This window comes from Branchiostoma floridae, chromosome 18, assembly GCF_000003815.2.
Source record: "Branchiostoma floridae strain S238N-H82 chromosome 18, Bfl_VNyyK, whole genome shotgun sequence".
In the NCBI taxonomy this organism is placed as follows: domain Eukaryota; kingdom Metazoa; phylum Chordata; class Leptocardii; order Amphioxiformes; family Branchiostomatidae; genus Branchiostoma; species Branchiostoma floridae.
Genome location: NC_049996.1, coordinates 14,387,537 through 14,411,104, shown reverse-complemented (window position 1 = coordinate 14,411,104; position 23,568 = coordinate 14,387,537). Strand labels below are relative to the sequence as shown.

At 43.2% G+C, this 23,568-nt stretch overlaps 2 protein-coding genes and 1 long non-coding RNA gene across 3 annotated transcripts; 1 reads left to right on the top strand and 2 right to left on the bottom strand.

Annotated features, from left to right (window-relative positions):
• Positions 1–411: 411 nt before the first annotated feature.
• On the bottom strand, positions 412–3,590 carry LOC118406172. Its single transcript, XR_004829989.1, has 2 exons — positions 3,437–3,590; positions 412–3,217 (listed from the first exon to the last, which is right to left on the bottom strand). It is a non-coding gene; the product is annotated as an uncharacterized LOC118406172 (long non-coding RNA).
• Positions 3,591–8,103: 4,513 nt separating this feature from the next.
• LOC118406161 lies at positions 8,104–10,586 on the top strand. Its single transcript, XM_035806050.1, has 3 exons — positions 8,104–8,358; positions 9,357–9,501; positions 10,359–10,586. The coding sequence occupies exons 1-3, from the start codon at positions 8,163–8,165 to the stop codon at positions 10,552–10,554; spliced, it is 537 nt and encodes a 178-aa protein (XP_035661943.1). The 5' UTR covers positions 8,104–8,162; the 3' UTR covers positions 10,555–10,586.
• On the bottom strand, positions 10,342–15,392 carry LOC118406145 (receptor-interacting serine/threonine-protein kinase 4-like). Its single transcript, XM_035806024.1, has 5 exons — positions 14,452–15,392; positions 13,376–13,512; positions 12,768–12,889; positions 12,097–12,209; positions 10,342–11,679 (listed from the first exon to the last, which is right to left on the bottom strand). Exons 1-5 carry the CDS (start codon positions 15,238–15,240, stop codon positions 11,341–11,343), a joined length of 1,500 nt encoding a protein of 499 aa, XP_035661917.1. The 5' UTR covers positions 15,241–15,392; the 3' UTR covers positions 10,342–11,340.
• Between the last annotated feature and the right edge of the window lie 8,176 nt (positions 15,393–23,568).

The window sequence follows — 23,568 nt, the reverse complement described above, 5'->3', positions numbered from 1 at the left end:
CAAAAATCTGAAGATGACTTAGATAAGATATATCCCTTCAGAAAGAGAAAAATATGTTTTAAACTATGGAAATGTAATCTATCTAATTTGCAATATATAACTTGCAATGCTCACTTCTATGTATTAGTAGCATGTCACAAATATGATTCCTACCATTTACTGAATGAGTTTGTGACCTTCTCTAATTGAATATGTAAATAAGGTTGTCATGTATATAATCTATATGAAGTCATTATCTACCATTTCAAAAAAGCATATGTTGTTAATATTACAGTATTTTCAATGCCTTCCAAATGATAGTCGGCCCTACACTTCACACTAACAGCACCGCTCCCCCTCCATAACTGCCTAAATAGCTTTCAATTTGTACATGTAGTCATGAAGCTGACATTCAGAGATGACACCAAGCTCAAGATTTCTTAATGACTAAATGAATTTATTGCCTTTATTGTATATTTATGCTCTTAGAAACATGTATGTACAGTTATCAGGCAATAAAGCTTAATAAGTGGCAGCTGCTGGCCCATGCTCAATGCCAATAAGAATATGATATCAACAATGGCTAATGAATTCTGGTCTGTACAGGTTCAATTTTTCTCACTTCTTAAGACATATAAAGACAGGTTGATGTTACAAAACATTGCTTAATAATATATAATTACACAAGAAATATGTTTTTTGTGCAAATCAAATATCAACTAGAGACTTTATTCTGTACAAACTTGCAGGCATATTTGTAAAAAGGTGGACTCAGATGCAGATTATAAAATATAAAAAAAATACCCATCATATGAAATACATTCTACAATATACAATATATAATATGATAACACTTATCTTCTATCTTTTTTCAAGTAACAATAGTATAATGTATCTGAAACAGCAAGAAGTAAAACACCATTTAGAAAACATGTGGTTACGGTAATAAATCATTACCAGTTGGTATTTAGGCTAGTTTATTTGGACAACTAAAGAATGGTAGATTTGTTGAAAGCATCTTGTACATAGTTTCCCAACGTAACACCTTCATTACATGAGTACACAGTATTCAACTAATGGATTAGGAAAAATATTGCCTCAGACTACCTTACAATGTTACAAGGTTGGAGACATTTCAGTTTGTTGGTACAACATGATCATTTGCAAACCACATCTGGTCATATATAAAATGCCATTGTGAATAAATGTAATGTCAAGATTCATAAAATCTGCTGTATCTATTTGATTCTGTTCAATATGTATTGTTTTACAAATAATGATTTGGTCTTAAGACATATATATTTAATCATACCATACAACTTTGGTATTCATAGAAATATAAGATAAGTTAGTTACAATAGGAGTGTTGTTGATAAGACTATGCCAGAGTCTACAACAGGATAAAAACATACATGAAGAACTATAGATTCAAATTTATGTTTATGAGGGTGGGATATACAGAATACAACACGGTCATATATGTCATATACACATGTTTCCATGTAAAATGCACCAGAAGTTGAGAAAATTTGGTGCCCTCAGACAAAAATTAACCCAAAGACAAGAGTAATATTGAGAGCACACGTCTTTCCATGCGAAAATTGCGCCAGAAGTTAAGAAAATTTGGTGCCCTCGAAAAGATTATTAATGCTTTGAGATATAGACTCCAAGCTTCATACATTTAAATGGTTTCTAAGCACTATTGAGCACAAACAATTGTATATAACATATTCTTTTCTGATACAAGACCTACTGGACGATAAACAAGCATTTTGTAGTCTTGAATGTTACAGTGCCAAGAACAATATAATAGGGGCTTTTCTAATACTTAGTAATAGATGTTGTCAAATTTGTTTTAATCATGCCTTTGTCTCAGGAATTTCTAACACAATTTGGTGACCCACTTCAGGAGAATACATGAAGAACTCCAAAAAAATGTGAGGGGCAGAAAGTAGCATCAAATGTTAATATTGAGTAGAATAACTAGTACAAAAAAATGTATTATGTATTTTTGGTCTTCATTTCATCTTTATACTTTTTAGTGCGATGCAAACAAATAAACCACATTTTTTATGGAGGAGTCCCATTTTCACTTGCTTCATCTATCAACTTCCCTTATTAGAATAAGGGTCCCCTGAAATTTGTCAGAATCGAACAAGTAGTCCAAATCTGGTTGATTGACGGAGCAAGTGAAAGTGGGACTACTCCATCAAAAATGTGGTATTCCTTTACCCGCCTGATGGCCCTCTCCACATGTATTCTCAACCTAGCTATCCCATGGGTCTGACTAACTTCAGTGGCAGAGAACTTTCCTTTCTTGCCAAGGAATGGGGGGATCACTAACATTGCTTGTTTATTGTCCAGTAGGTCCTGTATCAGAAACCCCTTATCAGCCATAACAGAATCATTAGGCTCAATAAGGTCAACTATTCCTGATCTAGCTGTGATTTCTTTATCTGATATACATCCAGTATACAGTGTGCTGACAAAGGACAGGACCCCACATGGTGTAATTCCGATTAAACCCTTAAATGTTGTGTGGCTTTTGTACTGTGAATATGTTTCAGAATTAAGTACCTTAGAACTTGGAGTCTGCACCTTTAGCTCTGTACAGTCAAGTATAACTCTTGTCTTTGGGTAGGTCTTACGGAAACATTCTGGCATATTCTTATCAACAACACTCCGAGAAGGCCAAATTGCCAAACTGCCCAACATGAAGTACAAATAATTTGCCCAGGTGATTAACAACCTACTAACAGAAGACTGGGACACACCAAACCTAACAGCTAAATCATTCTCTGCAAGACCCTGCCTCACACGGCACAAAAACATGAAAAACTGGTCAATAAGAGGAAGACTTGAATCATTAAAAGATGACATTCTAACATTGTTCATATTAGATGAATGTCTCTGCATCTGAGTCCACCTGATCATGTTATTAGCTGAAGGTTCTAAAGATGTGAAAACGCTAACTAATGTTTGATAATTATTAAAGCCAGTGTAAAAACTAATTGCTTGGGGGTCAGAAGAAAATCTATCAAGGAAAAACTTTTCCTGCTCCAGTTGTCTAACCTTTTCCTGCAGTCTGGCAATCTCTGCCTGGGCAGCTGCCAGCTGACTCTCTGCAGGAACAGGGGTGGAGGAATAGTCATGGTCAGCTGATGGTGCCGGTGTAGTGTCTACTGGACCATCAGCTGCCACTCCTTCATCACAGCCTACACATGGGTCTGGAGCAACACTGAAATACAAAACAGAAAATTCTATGAGCTATGGAGATGAAAACCTGCAAAACTATCAACATTCCATAATGTATTGCATAATTCTGAGTTTTTTTAAATTTGACATATTTTTACATGTCAGTGGATAACAATGACTGGATGTATGCGTAAATAAACTTTATTATTGCAACATAGATATGAGCAATGTAGGTCAGTACACAAATATGATAAACTCTTACTCATTGGAACGCTTCTTTGGCGCGGGCCTCTCAGTAGTCGTTTTTGTCCACTGGAATACTGATGGTATGACTCCTGGCCTGAGCCGTGTTAGACCGGACAGTGTTCTGAGAAAGTCTTTCTCATGGAAATGTTCGGAGCACACACGGGTTGCAGATGATATCTAGAATTGATTGAAGAACATGTTGTATATTGGTTGTGATCATTCAGAATATATTGTAATATACAAATATTACCATATTCAGATTTCTGTTCACTATCTGTATATATATTTACTGTTTGATTACACATCAATAGCTCAGGCTAGGGGTGGGTACTGGTACAGAAAACTCAGGTCCTAGCTCAGACCATTAGTCAATAAAGTAGATCATTTATTATGAGACCATCTTAGACAAAGATACTCAAATCAAAAGTCTCTTCCAATTAAACATCTGCTTGAAGGGTATATTTATAAAGACCACTTCATTGGATTAGCTTTAGTGTATAATATATATATTATGTAATACTATATACATGTATCTTATTTGTTGCTAGTTAACCGAATTTTGTAAGGTATCAAATGTGATATACTACATGTACTGAATGTAATCACAACTTCAAATAAGCTGGTGTGTCTGAGATTTGTGCGAGAAATATAACGCCTTACATTTTAATAGGCACAAGTCCGCACTGCACGAGTCTCAAAATTCAATTGAAAATGCCGATATTGACGGCGGAAAGTTTGCTAAGAAAGGAACATGAAATGCTTATACAGTAAGGAAACTTCGCAGACATACAGGGACATTTTCTTGAGTATTCACGGGCAGTGGCTGATCTTTAAACACCGACTGTGCGAGCGATATTTTGCGGGGCCTTTATGGATATTCGCTAGAAAATACGCAAGTAAACAAAGGTCCAAACAAAGAAAATGTCACTTTGGATGCTTGGATCGGCTTGAAACTCAGGATTTACAAATAGGAGACAACTCGGAGCATATTCTGAGAAAAAAGTCTGAGATTTGTGCGGCGAGAACTTGTCCACAAAAGATAATAGCTTAGAAACTGTCACACCCAGTTAACGCCCCTGCCCCTCCCCCACCCCAACATGCATGTAACGTTACACCAACCACAACATTACGAAATAATGCGAAAATACCTTGAAATTCTTTCCGACATCTCTGCGGATCTTTACAATCCATTCTCTGCGCTGTTGCTTGTCATGAGGGATACGGTGAAATGTGAGTTTTTTACCGATATCGTAGCGCGAATCGCTAACACAGGATGGCACACAACAGTGGTACGCCGCCATATTGTCCCGATGTTGTTCGTGCGTTCCACGCCTCGTTTTGGTGCTAGATTGCGTCATACGTGAATAGGGCGTATTGGGAAATACCGGACAACCCGGTTGACTCTGCACCCCGACCGAATTCGGACGAAATCGGCACCCGTCGGGAAACCCCGGGCACCCTCGTGAACTCCACTCGCCACGCGACAAAACACGACGCCGATACCGTTCGAGGACGCCAACGACGCCTTTCTATCGATGCCTCTCTCCATACAACAGTCCCAACCGAGACAAGCGACGGCGCACCAAGACCAACATCCCTTCCCCATCAGTACTGGAACATTTCAGATGACGACACTGATGATGATGATGACCCCGTCACCTTCTACGCATCAGCAGCGGAGGCAGACATTGCTATCGTACCAAAGAATGAGGATGATAGTCGACTGTACGACGGCACCGTTTCTATGGCAACGACACAAACAGGTGACAAACACTCGATTCCAGTCATATACGGAGCTGATGAGAACCAAGAGACCTCCGTCTCAGTTGCTGAAGACTAGTAGTGTCAATACGTGCATGCGTGTACTTGCCACTATGATACGTGACTATATAAGCTTATAAAAGACGGGGGACGCCATAGGCTTTCTGAAATTGAGTGAAACAGGAAACACATCCAACCAAAGTATTCATGATGTTAGGGTTAATGTCATCACACTTAAGTATTGGCTACACAATAATAGTTTTTTGCAGCCACTTGTAGAAGTATTGAAATTCAGGAATGTTACTATTCTGTAATATTCATTTTTCCCGAAATCGTACTTTGTATGAATCTAACAAATATATGTTGCATTCAATAAAATAAAGATGATATATTCTGTGTCATAGATTGTAAGAAACGTGGAATAAAAATTCGTAGTGGAAATATATTGACTAGTGCCTATTCATCACTTCATGTCAATCTTTTCATGGCCAAACTCAGAAAACAATGTACCATGTAGATCTCTTAATCTGTAATCACAGATCAAAGGGGATTCAGCTGGATTACAAGAAATCCAGGTTTAACCCTCAGCCTTGGTCAAAGCTGAGTGTCCAGAAACAGAGCAAGGTCACCAGACAGAAACAAATAGTTTTTTACCTGTAACTTTTAATCCAAAGTTGTCTTCAGCTTGACTGTCACAGAAGAAAGATAATGGATGCTATCTGAAACGTCTGACCGTTTCAAAATCATATCCACTTGCTTGTGTAACTACTTTTTGGCGTAACTTTTATCAGATTTCAAAAGAATGTTTTCAAAGAGATAATAGTACATGATGTGTTGCTCCTGAGGTGTGGCCAAAAGTCTTATATTGCCCTATTCAAACTGAGGGATTACACATCATATTAATGTCTACATTACTGGGCAAGACCTTGCCGTAAGGGTGTTTTACACACTACCCAGGTAATCTAGGATTGTCCTATGGAAATCCACATGTCGTTGGAAAATTGTCTGGCAAACATTGGTAAGATTGAATGGCAGCCTTCACATTTTGTATTCAGAAAATAGGCTTTGTTCAAATCTCATATTTGAAGTATTTTTTTGTACGATTCGAAACTTTTCAGTTATTTCTGAGGTATGATGGAATATTAGGCTGACTGAAATCATGACCGGCCTTACAGTTGCTAGGGATCAGGTATCATTTTAACGTCTACGTTATTGGACAAGGTCTTGCCGTAAAGTTGTTTTGTACAAACTGGCAGGTAATCTAGGATTAGCCTGGGACATTAAATCGTTGTAGGATTGTCTGGCAAACATGTTGTATTTAGAAAAGAAGCTTTCTTAAATCTCAGTGAAAGGTGCTTGATCCCTGCCTTGACCTATTTGAGTGTACGATTCTAAACTTTTCAGTAATTTCTGAGGTATGATGGAATATTACATTAGTCTAAACATTGTGTTTTTTTTATATAAACACCACAAGACGTAGAGCGAGGTAATTTTATCAAGTACATCTGTCCTGCAAACATTCAATTCGACAGTGCGCGCATGTGTGTTTATGAGCTTCACTTTGTTGTGGCTTGTCTTTTCGTGTTATTTGTTTTGTTTTTGTGTGTGTTTCTGCACTATTTACCTTCTGCCAAAAGGTCATATAGAGTCAGGAACATTTGGCGCGAATCGGCGCCGTGCAATCAGGAAGGTAATATATTAGATTTACGTTAAAGGTCATACTATAACGTCATAGACATATAACGTCTTCGTGTAACACATGCCCCTGACCTGTAAATGTCATCTTCCGTGGCGCAGAGCATTCTGAGACGTAGATAAAGTATTTGCACAGTGGCCTTTTGAAATGCTTTGCCACATTTCTAAATGTATTCCACGTGTATAAGACAGGTGGTGATTAAAACCTTAGTAACGTATAACAGACCTGTTGTTCGTTATTGTTCAACCCAATGTCTACTGTGTGTCCCTCAAATGCCACGGCGACATGCTTATTCTAATACCTGTTAAGATAGGGGCTTACGTACTATAACTTAGAAGTACAACAATCTAGTGTTCTACCGCTAATAACAGCAGTCTCCTTTCACCAAATATATCAATGACACTATCCAGAAAGTTGTTAAAAATCTTACCAACTTTCAAAAGACTTGGTCTTATCCATCATTGTTACGATTACTCCACTTTTGTCATAGAACTTCCTTCTAAAAAATGACCTGTCACAAAGAAACTATGTATGAGTCTTACCCAGGTTCAATGGGTTGGTAAATATAGTAGAAATTGGCCATTTCCAATATGTGAATGAATTTCAATTTTATTTCGTTTTTTTCTAACATCCAAAAAAGGAAAAAAATGTGGCAAAGTTCTTCCTGCACCAACTGGTGCAAAGGGTAACGCATATCTCTGTTTCAGTAGCCCTGGGCCACACAACTTTATGCAATCACTACAGCAGGCGGCTAGTCCATTGGCGGTGATGTGTGTTCAAGTGCAAAACTCTCTCCCAAATTATGGAGTGCACTCAGAAAGCAGCATGTACCGTTTAAAAGTCTTTGATGTCTTTGGTATGATTCGACCGGGGCTCGAACTCACGACCTACCAGTGTCCACTTGGCCTTTACGCTGGTAACTTTTTACAGCGGAAGCCAGTTAATTGTACAACGGATTAACGCACACTTCTGTTAACTGCACGGAATCCCAAATTCTCAAACCGGTGCAGTCCAGCTAGATAACTTCACGTTATTGCACCAGCCGGATAATTGCAAGAAATTCAATGGCAAATAGGCCGTGCAATTAAGCGGCTTCTGTATAAATAGATGGTGTGCTTAGTAGAAGATACACTTACCAAGTGCTAATAAAGAGTCAATAAACTCTATCACCCAAATGATTATTTCTCTCACCCCTCCTCCCCATGATAAAACGGATGAGCCCTCTTGCCATTAAACCCTAAGGCCTTGAACTGTGGGCGTGGTTGTCTGTACCAGCTGACATGCGATGCCAGGATGCCCCGGAGGCAGCAGGGGTGTGACACGATTACGAGTAAAAAGGTCATCCAAAATGGCGGGACTGAACATGTTCGTTTGTATCGCGGCCCTTATGTTAGTGTGCCTCTCATTCGCTGCTGAGCCTTCCAAGGGACGCACGGAACCGTCTGCGCCACCCAAAGAGCCTGAGACAGCGGAGGCTGGGGGTAAGGACGGTTTAAATCACTTGGTGATAGCCATGGTGGCGGTCTTAAAATTTGTCAAACACGGAGGGTGGGAGGGGAGGGCGATGTACAACATTGGCATTGTGATAGAACCAACAAATCGTACCAAACGTTAACGTTGGGCTGATGTATTGCTATGGTTGCCTGAGTCTCATGCTATAATGCTATGATTATCAAATGCTTGATAGCCGGCGTATGTACATATATGTCTCCCAAATTTATTGCCTTGCAAATTGCATCGTAAAACCCAGGTATCATAATTTCTGCATTGTGGTAAGAAACACATTTCACTCTCAAGTCAAACTAAAACGGCAATGTCACATATTTTATGTGTACTATATGGTGCAAATCAGATCAAAACACTTCAGATATAATGCTCATTGGCACTGCTGGAAGGTTATATGAGGAATATAGCTGCTAGCTGGTCATACCTGACGCAGGCGTGTTTGGTACCTTCTGCAGTTCGCTGATAAGTCGATATGTGGTGCGTCTACGTATGTATAAATGAACTGCGCAAATTATATGTACCTGCATTTCTTGACTGATCTGCGTTTGTATAACGCTTCGCCTTTGATAGCCTTAAGAGTGTATGCATATATAAAACTATCATTTTATTGAAGCCAAAATTAAACGCTGCCGCGTATGAAAGAAATTCACAGCATTGTCCTATTTTCCTATGTGTAACGCACAGCATTGTGTCCTATTTCTGGTGCTGAGAAAAGATCAATGTGTAATTGAGCTTCTGATATTCTAAGATACTGTAAATGCATTTAAGTTTGCGGAGATTTAATTTCGCGGTAGCGGCAAAATGGACTTTTCGCGGTGGTTTTAATATCGCGGTAGTATCATGCACTTGAGTCTCTCGCTAAAATGTTCGCGGTGGTTTTAAATTCGCGGTGAAGCGGCCGCCATGCAAACCGCGAACATTAAACCACCGTGAAAGTTTCTGCATTTACAGTATATTCTTTTTCTTTCCACAGGAAAACATTCCAGTGCCCCAGGTGCGGACCAGCCGCAGACGGAGCCCGCTAACTGGTGCCGGGACACGGTGCAGACTGTCGGGGCGGTGGTCGGGGCTGGGGTTACCGGAGCCGTCGCTAAGGCCATGACAATCATGGGGGACAAGTGAGTGTGCTTTCGTCAAAGCCTCTAGCCTGTCGCTTATGTGTACATCGTGCTATGTAAAAATTAAAATAAACGCTTAAATGTTGTAAAAATAAACGCTTAAATGTTGTAAATTTTATACTTGTGATATGTGTAAGTTAGTCAATGATGAACATCACCATGCATAAAATATGTCCAAGTCATTTGCATAAAATCTACAAAAGCTCAAAATATTTCATGGAGGTATGAGGTCGCCGAACTCTAGTTCTTACTCATTCTTACGTACCCATGCGTATAGAGACCAGCCCCTCCAGCTCTGTCCTACCACTCGCTACCTAACAGTAATTGGGTGTTCTTTACCAATGGTGACCATGGTGACAGACGTTTTGTCCAGGTCGTTGACCTTAAGTTGTTTGGAATGGAAGAAGAGGAAAAGACGATGCAATAACATGTTTCCCTTCCGTGAAAGTAAACATAATATTATTATACACCAAAAAGCAGTTACTCAAGCAACTGGATATGGTTTTGGAAACGGTCAGACGTTTCGGATAGAATCCACTATCCTTCGTCAGTGACACTGAAGTGATCTGGAAGAACTGATCTTTTATACCCTAACTATGAAGAAGACAATTTTAGATGTCCGATCGGAGACATTGTAAGACATGGTCAAGCTGAAGACAATTTGGATTCCAATAGTAAACAAAGGAAGGGCAAAGTCAAGCTGAAGACAATTTGGATTTCAATGGGAAAAAAGCTAAGTTGACCGTTTCCAAAACCATATCCTTGCTTGAGTAACTACTTTTTGGTGTATCCTATTACCTGGATGTCTAACCTACATCGACGTCAACATAATACTACTGTTTTTCTACACTCCACAGAATGGGAGTTGGTGGTCCTGTGGCTGGCATGCTGTCATGGTTCGGTAGGGGGCCCAATGTTTACGCTACGTCAGCTGCGGGTGCTGCGATTGGCTACATCACAACGGTCGGCGGGAGAGTCTGCGAATTCTACGAGCAGCATCAGGAGTTCATCGACAACATTATCAATAGCGTTAAGGGACAAAGTCAATCGTAGAACCGTTGTGTTCCGTTAGCTCAAGTGCCTAGTTACCTTCTTGTTGGTGTTGATTGTTTAAAGCGCTGTATAAAATCAAAACAGTCTTCAGATCTATGCAAGTATCTCAATTTCTGTATAAGTGGTCTTCTTGTTTGATATCATTATCAAACTAGCTTCTGCTTTATGAGTAGGAAAGTTAGAATTAGACTATGGCACTGCCGTTACGCTAGGGTTGTAAGCATTGTGGAAAGTAGATAGGTGGCAATATAACGCGTGATACTGAAAACAATGCACGTTCAAACTTCCAGGTAATCATTGATATCCAATGTGCGTTAGACAATTTCATGCAAGGTTAATATTTAAATTAATGAAATACAATACACAAAATGTGTACTACTATCGCCAGACACTTTTGTTTGACCATAGTGCTGTTATAATTCTCAGCTATATACATATTTTCATTTCAACATTTTCCTTTGTAATAAAGGCAATAGAATGATAAGAATCGAATGCGCTAAAAGACGGAAAGGTTTAAGGCAAAGAGTTTAAGCGAAATATTTAGGATTTCTCTTCTTTCTGACGGATGTTGTAACTCATAAACTTTGATAAACAGGTAAAACATTTGAAAGTGAATTTAACGTTTTACAAACGTGTAAAATCGGTTGTGAATACGTACAATTGCTTTCCTCACTGAACCAGGGAGTAACTTTGCATAAGGTTATAATTCTGAATAGCTAATTGCTGGCTTAGGGTATTTATGAGGTGAGAGCAAAGCTCAACAAACTGATATATTTCGACAATAAATCAACCCATCAAGAGCCTCTTGACCCCTTCGCACTGCATGTTCTTTTGCGTCCGACCTTTCCTGTGAACCTTTTTACCGATTATGTGACGTGGTCTGGTACCGTCCTTCGCCTCCAGATAATCATCGGCGCCCCTCTTGAGCAACTCCCGTGCCGTCTGCACGTTGCACTCGGACGCGGCCACGTGCAGGGGCGTCAGGCCGAAGATGTCGTCCTTGGCATTGACGTTCCCGCCGGCTTTGGCAAGGACGCTGACATAAGACGGGGACTTCTGTGCGGCTAGATGGAGGGGGGTTAGGCCGCCGCTGTCTGACACAGTGTTTGGGTTGGCATGGCCTTTCTGTGAGCAAGGGAAAGGATATGGCGGTTGTTAGAAAATTAGCCATAATATGATTACTGCCTCCTATCACGATAAAAGATGACACATGATTTCATGGGTTTATGCGTCAAAGACTCCCTGTACATGTAACGAAAAACCTCCGTCTCACCAAGGAGCTCCTTGGTCTCATTTTTAGCCTGTATGGTGCTTAATGATATGGTGCTTAATGATATGGTGCTTATTACGCTACAGTTACTGCACGACGATTAACTAACTACAACGTCCATGATATTTCTCCCCTAACATTTTGTACGCACTAGTGTACGCACAACTGTTTTATAGATTAAGAAGCACCGCTGTATCTAGGCGACAGTGAAACTTTGGTTTCTGTTTAGAGCACTTTTCTTACACACATTCTCAAGATAGACCTCGGTATACCTCCAGAAGCGCCCGTACAGTCATCAGCTGATCCGCCTTTACAGCCAACATCAGGGGAGTCCAGCCGTCATACGTCTGTAGTTCTGGGTCCGCGCCGTACTCCCGCAGGTTGGCTGTGCAAGGGAAGAAGCATTATTTTGGTGATTCATCTATATCAATTAATCATCTCTAAGACAGAAAATTACATATCACTTAGTGACACGTATTCCCAGCTACCGTACCGTTAAGCTAAGGGCATAACCCACCGTACGTGCAAATACGTGCTGTCTACGTACCAAAACGTGGGCAATCTTTTGGGATCTGTAAGTGAAAAGTACCGCCTCCGGTCACTCCGACACGCACTAGAACTTAACGTGCAGGCAAAACTTTGTGTGCCATCGGGCTGCGGATTCGCCCCCCGTACGTGCCAGTACGGGCGACGCACCTGCCCTGTAGAGCCTGAACGTTTTCAGATATACGTGGCGGACGTGACTACCCAAAAGAAACGCACGTACGGCGGGTTGTGCCCTTCACTTTACAGCTGACCATGCGAGTCCAAGCCAGTCAAAGCTCTTCCTTGCATTTCGAGTAGTTAGAATGTCAACGGATGGCAAACATTTCTGGGTGGAAGCAACGATCACGTGATGATCACGTGGCTCACTCCTGCACTCATATTGGCTAAATGTACTTACGGATAAGGGCGTGAAGTCCATTGGTCGCTGCCTCGTGAATGGCTGCCACGCCGTTGAGATTGAACAACCAATGGTTCGCTCCCTCGCTCAACAGCAAGATGGCTGCGTCTTCCATTTTGTATCTAGTAGTTCAACCAAAACAAAAAACAACAAATTCTATCCGAAACGATCAAAACATTTAGTGAACACAGGTTTCTGCTTGACAGAACGAAATCTTGTATCAATGGTCACTGGTGTGTTTTGTATTACAGGAAAACTAAAAGATCCTCAAGCAGATGTTCGGAGGGACGATTGTAACTACTTATCAAACTGCCCCGTTTTGTAAAACAAAAGTCAAAACTATTCCTACACATGAAGAGATTGAATGTTAGGGAAGGAGTGAGATAGTGTATAAGAGAGGGCAGAAAGAAAATGTTACATTCTCCCCTTTCAATATCTTTGAGATAAATGTTTAGTTCTCTAACTTTTTAAGTTTGAAAGCAGCAAGGAATATTTATGCAAACTCAAAGATGACGTTCAATATACGTTCTGATGTGATCATTCAACCAAAAAGTCTGCCTAAACTGACGGGGTTTCTCTTACTTTGACTTTTACTATTCCTACCTTACCTGACTGCCAACATCAGCGCGGTGTCCCCCATGTTGTCCTGTTTGTTGATGTCAATGTCGTTGGGAGCTAAGAGTCTCATCAGCTTAGTGACGTCACCTTTTATAGCTGCGGTGTGGAGCGCCGTGCGCCCTCCAATCTAAAGAAAAGTTTTACAACGTTAGTTGTATGTAGCATCAGATATACGTTTGGAGGTGTTTCCACGACTATTGTATTAACATTGTAGGCGTTGAAACATATTCTTCCTGGATGGCAGTTCAACACATAGAATAACAGAGAACACTTACAATAGCCTGTGCTACACAGTGTCATGCCGTCAGGGGCTAATTTTGTCTCCTCTAGGGGCCCTTCCACTGGCTAGTGTCTGAGTCAGGCTAGCACTGTTAACATCACTGTAAATGTTATGCTACTTAATGCCATCAGATTTCAAATTTTGTTATACATTGTGCCTGTATGCCAATCTTGTGGTAGGCAAGAGGACCACCAACTTATTACGCTAAATATTTCTGGTAAATGCATTTAATAATTCTAAACAGCTATCTATGTACATGATTCTACATTATTAAGGTTTGACTTCTTCTTTGGAGGCAGTGGCTGATGAAAAGTCCGACGTCTTTAATGATTAGTGGGTTCTGTGATTTTAACAGCAATATAGTTTTTTAGAGGTCTACCAACCGGTGAAAAGTTGGAAATATTGTTTTGATTGTGTCAAAAGGGTTGTTTTTTTCATCCTCATAATAGGGGCCACATACAAATTACGTACAATAAGGTACTTGGTATAATTTTCATCGACATAAGATACTTAATTTTGGTAGCTTTCTCAACGAATCACAGGACTTGCTTACGTCTTAAGAAGAAGGGGTATGCAGGCGCCATATGTATCGTATTGTATTCAAACTGGTAATGTGTAAACTGCCATTCTGTGACTACCTAATGTATTCATGTCTGTACCTCTAAATCTCAAAATTTAGCTAGGTTTTGTAGCAATTGCCAATAAATCAGATGTATCTTGCTACCATTGTTACGTCATAGTTGCAATAAACATTTTGTATTCATGGTAACCTTTGTTTTTACGAACCTTGTTGGTGCTTGCTGCCCTGTCCATGTAGTAGCTACATACACAGTACAGGACCAGCGCAACACAGCAGGTCACGGTTACTATGATCACGGGCAGGTTTGTTTCCTCCTCAAGTTGGGCTTGACGCTGTGGTGGGCGGCTTTCCTCCTTGTTTTCATCTTCGTCTTTCACTTCTTCGCGAGACTTTCGCTTACGTCGCCTTAAAGTGCTCGTTTTATCATCGGTGGTGACAGCTGCATTTTTGTTATCTTCCGTTTGGAGCGCTGGTGAATCGATTGATACAAATGTATCGTCGTTGTCGTCTTCCTGGGCGATGACCTTGGAGTCGCCATCTTGTTTTCTCTTCTTACGAACTCGTTCTGACCCAGAACTGTTGCTTGATTCGCTGTCGTCCGTTTCGGTTTCTTCTTCAGACGTGTAGCTTTCCTCAGAATCAGAATCACTTTCTTCACCTTCTGTACTCTCCTGACTTCCTCGTGAACCAGCCTTTCTTTTACGTGATCTTGAACCTTCCTTGTCTTTTTCGACGGCAGCTTCGTTTCCTACCTTGGCGGCTGACTCTGTTTGGTCAGATTTATTATCATGGTCGCCACTTGCAGCAGGCAAGGACTCCGCAGTAACGGTCACAACTTCAAAACTCCCGATTCCTTCGTCCTTGGAATCCTCTTCAACCAATTCCCTGGTGACTTGGGTCAATTTTTCGTCTCCTTCAGCAAATTTCTCCTCCTTCTTGGTCGCCACTTCAGTCTGATCCCCACCCTCGACAGTCTGTACAAAATCACGATCCATGTCGACCGCAAAATTCGTACTTTCTGTCGTGTTTTGCTAAGAAAACAATCAAACAAACAAATACCTGTCACCGTGGCATCGCCGTTGCTACCGAACGTTCGAGAACCTATCGAATCGGCGTTCGAACGAACGGTCACGTGACGCGTGACGTCACAGAGGGTCATTGTTCGCGAATAACCTCTTTGTGTTTTGTTTATTTGTGTTGGAGAACGTTGACGCGCTCGTTATTCCACGGACGAACTGATGTTCTCGCAACGGTAACTCTCGGAAATGATGCCGAAGGCGTAAACTTGGCATTATTTCTTGAGAAACTGAGAAAATAGTATATTTTCTTTCGTCCCAAGCGAACACTCGTTGACTTGTAAGATGACGATGGCCGGAGGAGACGCGGCTAACCAGTGTCAGTGCGAAATCCACGTCAACTGGGCCAAATGGTACAAGGGCTTCATGCACCAGGTTTTCCTTCATACCAAGATGGAGATGAAAAAGGTTCTCGACAGAAAGAAAACCGCCGAAGTCAGGGAACCGGACGGAGAGCTGTCAATCACCGTGCTGGTAAGTCAAACCAACTCTCGTCGAATCCAGTTCACCATGGATTTGACTAAAGAAGCGAAGGAGTTGAAGAAAGCTAACATCCATGACTTACAAGAACTTAAGAAAAGGATTGTTCAAGTCATTAAGTTCAAGATACGAGCTTTCCACCATCAAGATTTTTATGACGTAGCTCCGATGTTGATCCCCAAAATCATGGCTGGAGGGAAGGGAGGGTCGCTCGAAAGCATCGTTGACTTCGCAAACTTCAATTTCGGCAACATCCCGGGCACGAAGGTGGCCATCATGCAGCTCCCCCGAGCGGAGGGAAAGATAACTGCACTCAAGAAGGTTCTCTTCGACAAATGGGGTTTTACCGGGAAGTTAGCCTTCCTGTTAGCCTCATACAACATGTACCGCTTGTGGACAAAGGGAGAAAAGCATTTCGGACGGGACGAGCTTTTTGAGACCGTGAAAGCTGGGGTGTACAAAGTCAAACTGGAGGAAAAGAACAAATCTCTGGCGGCTGCTACCCTGTTCACCATGGCCAAGTTCATGGACGATCTGGACGTTGACGGTGACCTTGTAATTGTGATCCCTATTCCCTCGGTTTTGCTAGTTACTGGGTCGCGTAACTACGATGGGCTGTGTTACATTGGACAGCATGTACTTTCCCTAGGTAAAAACAAGGACCTCATCACTAAGAAGCCCGTACGGCTAGCGTACGCGAGCGAATGGAGAACGCACGAGCCGACCTACACAGCGTACCGACCGCAGCTGCCGAAAGGAGAGGGCTCGGTTCCGGAAAATGCCGAACAGTTGCAAATTCTTACCGACGGTTTGTCGAGACGCGCTCGGGCGACCAAGCTAGCTGCCGCGAACGCTTCGGCGAGTGCTTCTGTTGGAGAAACTCCAGTGGATCAAGCTAATGATGAAGCTTTGCAGAAAATTGTTCCGCCGCCACCACCTTCGTCGCCACGATGCACAGAAAAAGCAACAGTGCCAACACCAAAAACCACTACAACTGCTCGGCTGGAAGAAGTTCGGAAGGAATTGGTAGAGCTTCGTCAGGCAGAAACCTCCAGTCCAAAACCTACGGAAAAACAACGTTGCTCCTCTGTGAATGTGAGTAAAGATAAACCGAATGTCGTTGTTTCTGAAACACAAGAAGTAGCTCAGAAGCAATCACAAGTGGCACTGAAGGAAACGCAACAAGTGAGTCAAAAACAGGAAACACAAGTGACTAAGAAGCAAGAGACTAAAATTCAAACACAAGAAGTAACTCAGAAGCAAACCAAACAAGTGACTAAACAGGAAACAAAAGAAGTGACTCCGAAGCAAATCCAACAAGTGACTCAAAAGCGTACACAAGAGGTGACCGAGAAGCAGATACAACAAGAGACCCAGAGGCAAGCACAAGTGACTCAGAACCAAACAAAACACGAGATTCAGAAGCAAAATGTACAGCTAAATGTGGACACTCCGAACTCCTTGCCACCAGGAACTAAAACACAGATTACGACTAAGGTGGAAACCAAAGTGTCTGGAAAAGACTCTTCCGTGCCCTCTACAAAAGCGCCACCTGGCGGAATAGCAGAGGAAAAAACCCTAGTGCAACGAAAACAAAATGGCGGCGACGTTGCTGTGAAGAAGGTCACAGGTCAGGGTGACGTCAGTGTGATTGGCCAACCACCAATGAAAGCCACGTCTTCGTTAGTCTCTACTGTAAGCAAGGATGATACACGTAGAATTCTTACATCATCAGCGACTCCTGACAGACCTGAACCGTCAAAGATCATTTCGTGTGGGTCTGGTTCATCGAGACTTCCCGTAACAGTAACTGCGCATCCACCGCTTACACCTGTTACAAAAGTCACCACACAAGCTGCGACAACAGAAACAGCAACATCAGCCATTTCAGTGTCACCATCCTCTACTTCTCAAGGACTTGTCACGGTCAAGCAACAAGTCCAACCTTCAGACGGATTGGCAAAGCCAGCTGAAGATCCAAGGGAACAGCCGATGAAAAGACCCGTTTCATCTCCTCACGCTCCAAAACAAACAAATTCTGCTGCTCCAACTGAGTTGCTTTCAAAAACCACAAAACAGATCCTTCCAGCTCAAACGTCTCTCGGAGCTGCGCAAGAGAACATGCAATCAAACGCAGTTACTGGAAAGCAAAACCATGTTGAAGAAACTCTTAAGTTTTCAGTGGACAGCCAACGCAACACAAAGTCGGGTTTTCAAGAAAATTCGACAATGCAAAAGCCCCTGCCTTCTTCCAAGAATGTACAGCAAGCCCCGATATCCACATCTGCAGCCCTCTCTGTCACAGCTTCCAGCGTCACACGCGGCGTTTCTGGATCAGCATCGCTTAAGCCACAGCTGACCAATGAGAAACTTGATACAGGCAAACCAGTGGCAACGCCGTCTGCAGTGGGAAAGGTCGCGACCTCTCGCCCGATACCAGACTTGTCTACGCCAGTGTCAGTACCACAGGTAAAACTAGACAATGCAGAGAGTACTACGACTACATCTACTGCACCGTCTAGCGTGCAATCTGTACCAGTGAAAACAGTGGCGACCTCGCAAGCACCTGAAGCAACCGTCCAATCTACTCAGTTGCGGATTGCAATTGTCAAACCAACTGTTTCAACCCAGTTGTCTGCAAGCGATGGCAAGAGTGTGCCGTCGCCCAAGATGCTAGATGCACTGGGAAAAGTAGCTGTTGTTAAACCATTGCAACAACCTGCCACAAAATCAATTACCGCGCCTCAGATGCAATCTACAGATGTAAGATCAATGACGTCATCCCAGGTGCAAGATGCTGCGGCAAAGTCACCTGGTCCTGGCCCAGTCGAATCAACATCTGCCAAGAAACAAGTTTCGTCTCAAGAGCAGCCGGCTGCTCTGAATACAGCTGCAGATTCTCATATGCTAACTGCAGCTGCTACAGCCACCAAGACTTTGCTAGTGAAGCCGCCAACTGTCCAAACACCGGCGCTGTCTCAGTCCATGACCCCTAAACAAATGACACCTTTACAAGTGCAAAGTATGGTTCAAAAGGCGAGGACTCCTTCACAGATAGAACCAACTGCTGCCAAATCACTGACTCATACGACAGAGCGGACAGCTCTTGACCCTACTGCACCAACTGGTGAGAAGCCCGTTATGCTTACACCCGCAAAATCGTCTGTCATTCAGTCTACTGTCGTCCAACAAATGACGTCATCTCACGCAAAGAGTAAAGACGCCAAAGTCATGGCGCCATCAACTATGCCGTCGCATGCGTCCAAGCAAATTGCTCGTGTACAGGAGCTGGCCTCGTCTTCTCGTTCTATGACGTCATCACAGACAGAAGCCTCACCTGTTAGATCACTAGTGGCTGACCAGACGCAGACGACAGCTACAAAACAAGTGACATCTCCCCGACCTCAGTCTACGCCTTCGAAGTCTTCTTCAGGTCCGTCGGGATGTTCTATCACTACGACATCGGTTCAAGTGAAACCAACAGTGGTATCGTCTGTGGATTCCATGCCTGCAACACATGCGAAAACTCTTCAGACGCAGCCAGTGGCGCTAAAAGCAACGACTTCATTCACAAAAACTGATGAGGCAGCACATAAACAAGTGACGTCAGCACAAACCCCAACCATAATTCCCAAACCTACAACGATGACGAAACCTCAGCCAGAATCTCACAAAATGGTGGCCTCCAGTCCTCAAAAAGCAGCCACCAAACAGACAGGCAAACAGGTTAGTCCACCCGCTTTACCATCTAAGCCAATCATATCATTTACAAGCAAAGACGATCCATCCAAATTAAGCCCAAAGTCTACGACAGCACCTGAGGCAAAGGCGACGAATGGCGTACAGCTGCCAAAGCAAACTGTGGCCAATCAAAAACCAGCTACGACACAATCCCCTACGACTAAACAGCCAATAGGGGACACGGTCTCTCTTAGCTCTAAACTAAAGCATCAACACGCTGACGCCACCCTGAAATGTCCTGATACGTCTCTGGGTAAAAAGCTGTATGTAAAGATGGTTCCTTATGTTGCACCACCTCCCACGGGCTTACACGGACCAACCATGGAAACCTTGGCGGCCTTAGAGGAACAACAGCAGTCAGAAGTACCAACAACAACAGCCGCAATGTCTGACGCATCCGAGAAGTCTTCGGCTGTTTCTGCATTTCAAACATCAACTACAATTGCTAAAGCGGAAAGAAAAATCATGATTTCCACAGAGACAGCATGTGCCAAAGACGTTCGAGCAATACTTAACAATGAAACAATGCTTTCATTCATGGTAGACTCCACACCAGAGGCGTCGCTAAAAACTTTGGCTCCAGGTGCAGTTCCAGAGCCAACCGCTAAAGCAGAACCGGCGTACCAACAGTCTCTGGGCCAGAAAGTTAATCCTGAAATTGACGCTTCAAACAAGATTCAAGGCAACGTGTGTGGGACAGAACAAGTTCTGCCGTCTAATGAGAAACTCGACGCCACTGTGCCAACAAAAAGCGTTCTTTCGGTGAAGATGGTGCCGTACAAACCTCCAACGAAAAACATGATAAGACAATCAGTGCCTCCATGTAACAACTTTGAGCATGACGAGATGTATCAGCCTGTCATTGAAGAGGTCAAAACATCTCCTCCAGAGACAGCGAGAAACGTGCTGGAAAACGACGTGACAAGTCAATCAGCGCCCCCTTGCGACTACCTCGGGCATGACAGGGAGAAGATTCATCCCACCATTGAAGAGGTCAAAGCACCCTCTTCTGAACCAGCGAGAAACGTTAATCCGGTCAAGATGGTGCCATACAAACCTACACCGCCCACTGTAAACGACATGATGATTCAAGCAGCACTTCCTGGCGACAACCCTGAGCATAGCAAGGACATATCTGATTCTGAGCCCACCACTGATGAGGTCAAGAAGGCTATACAGCAGCAAAATAAACAGGATGTGCCCCCTTTGAAATCTGATCATGATTTTGCTCAAAATGGAACCATTGTGGGTACAAAGATGCATGTTGCTCCAAATGCTTCAACTAACAACAAAGAATCCCTCAACCCAAATGCGCCAACGTTTGATAGCAGGGCTATGTTGGATACAGCATCCATTATGACTACCGAGCCAGCTTTTAATGCCTCAGTGATGATAGAAAAGCCAAGTTTTGTTGCCACGGAGACAGAAAAGCTGGATCGTACAGCTCAACAAGCATCGGTAAACACCACTCCACAGATTCAGTACCAAGGACAGGAGACCGTCCAGCAGCGCCCTCAGACGGTTTACCCTGGTACTACCTATAGAAATGGACTGGACCATTCAGAGGGGGCAAGGCCTAAAGACCAAATGCAGATAGGCAACCACGAAATGCAGATAGGCAACCACCAAATGCAGATAGGCAACCACCAAATGCCACACAGAAATCCCCTGCGGTACCAGCACCCACCTAATGTGTTTCCGAATCAGAGCTGGCATAACTATGGTGAACCACTACAGGATCGTCAGCCAACCTGGGACAGAGCTGATAACCCGGATGCAACTCGTTCCCATGAACAACCAAGAACTGTAGAAAGGGGCCAAACTGCCAAGGAGAAACTGGCAAGCGCCTTCAAACCTCTTGCCGACAAATTCCAGCAGTTCAAACAATGGAGGAAGAGTAAGAATCAACAAAGAGAGGAAGCCTATGTCACCAAAAGTTACAATTTGGGACACCAGGCTCAAGAAGGCATGGGGGATGTTCCTAGCCATGTTGATAATTGGCAGGGTTTTGAAGGGAATTTGCAGTATCCTGGACAGGTGAATGGCTTTGATATGCCCCCAGCGGACCAACAAGGCACTGCACAAGACTTGACCTACATGTATGAACAGAGGCGATGGTACCAAGAGCGAGCAAGTTTGCATAAGATGCGTAGAGAGCTGCTTGGAGCTCCCAACCCTAACGGTCCCGTACAAATGTCCGGTCAAATGTTCACTGGTCAAGGTAGGAATGACAATAGCTACTATGGACAGCGCAATATGGTCAACCCGGTCATCAAGACAAAGACAGCACACCACGAAGCACCACCACAACAGCAGTGGTCACAGATTGCGCCCCCTAACGACTACCAAAGGTACGGCAACCCAGAAAGGACTGGTCCTTCCTACCAGCAACAACAAGACAGCAGCTACCATGTCCCTGTGACTGGTAACCCTTCTAACAGAGTTACCACGCAGAACTACAGGGGTAGACATGCAAGTGAGCCTAATCATAGTCACATACAAAACACTATGGCTCAACGGTACGAGAGAATGAGTCAGAATTCCAACCAAGATGCGCCTGCAAGGGATACACAGAGGCCGGCAAACAACGCACTAGATTCCGGAGTACGTCGGAGTACGAGCTTCTCACGACCAGGGCCAAGACCTCACAGACGGATGCCGAAGGGAAGTTCGGCTATCAGCGGTGAGCCCGTACAACAGCCAGAAATGCAGACGTGGATTGGTGGGGGAAGGGTGACAAACCTACCTACGGGAACTACACCACCTAGGTACTACAGAAACCGAGTCAATTCACACTCGTATGCTCAAAACCGTCCTCACCACACGCAGACCAAACCTGTGGAGAAACACAAAGCTGAACCATCTCCGCCAAAACCGCCAGCAAAGAAGTACAAACCTAACACTCAGCCTGAGAGACGGAGGAGGAATACACTGACAAAAGGCTCTCATTCTCGACAAGCAAGTAGTACAGCATCGTCGCACGCTACCAACCAAGAGAAGTCTACGGTTGAGAAAAAGCAAGACCCGTCTGAAACATTGGACCCAAGCATCCGACCAAAAACACCAAAGATTGATGCACCCAGCCAGGACAACACTACCAACCCAGAACAGACAGAAGATAAGAAGAATGAAGTAGATGAGGAAGAGGAGAGGAGAGCGCTGAAAGCTCGCCGAAGGCTGCAGACTCTTAAGCCGTCTGACGCTCAGAAAAGCCGCCCGGCCAAGATTCCGCGGATCCCAGTCTTCTTGGGGGCAATAGAAGCAGGTATGCACTCTTTTATAATCAGTAAATTGTTTGTTAAATCTAACACAGTCACTCCCCAAATTGGATTCAGTTTTCATCAGGAATTTTACCCACTTTTCACTTGTTGCCTACACAGGGAAGACAGTGTTTAGCTTATTTATTGTCAAGTGTTTAAGCCTATATTGTCCATACATTTTCATTATGACATGAGTATCATTTTGTTCTTTCTCACCTGCGGCTGTTTTGGTAGATGTAGCATCGGTGTGGTGTGGTGTAAAAGCATTGGGCCCAGTGCCACTTAAGATGCCTCCGACCCTTGTGTCCCTGGGAAAAAAAGGCACAATTTTCCCTTGCAGTGGAGTGACGCCCACTGAGCCTCTTGGCTATGCTGTCAAAAAAAGAAACACAAATTTGCCAACAAGAGCCTTAAACTTTTCTGTCAGGTGTCCGTGAGGAGGCGTGGAACAGGGCACTGGTGACGGCTGAGGAGGATCCGGTGGGAACCAGTCTGTGCGTCCAGCTCTGCTTCTACTGTGGAGTGGTCGGGTCATGGAACGAGGACGTCGTGCTCAGAAAATGCAGCAAGTCAGTTTAACTGCTATTACCTTCGCCAAGAAGGTTGTTTTTCATAGCATTTATATTTTTTACAGCATAACTCAAGAAGTACCCTGGTGCTTTTTGTTGGTATGACAATAGAACGTTAAATTCTGTATACTATTTGTATCTCATGTCCTGGACAAGCTATGATCATACATGTATTTTGGAGCAATGGACAGCTCATT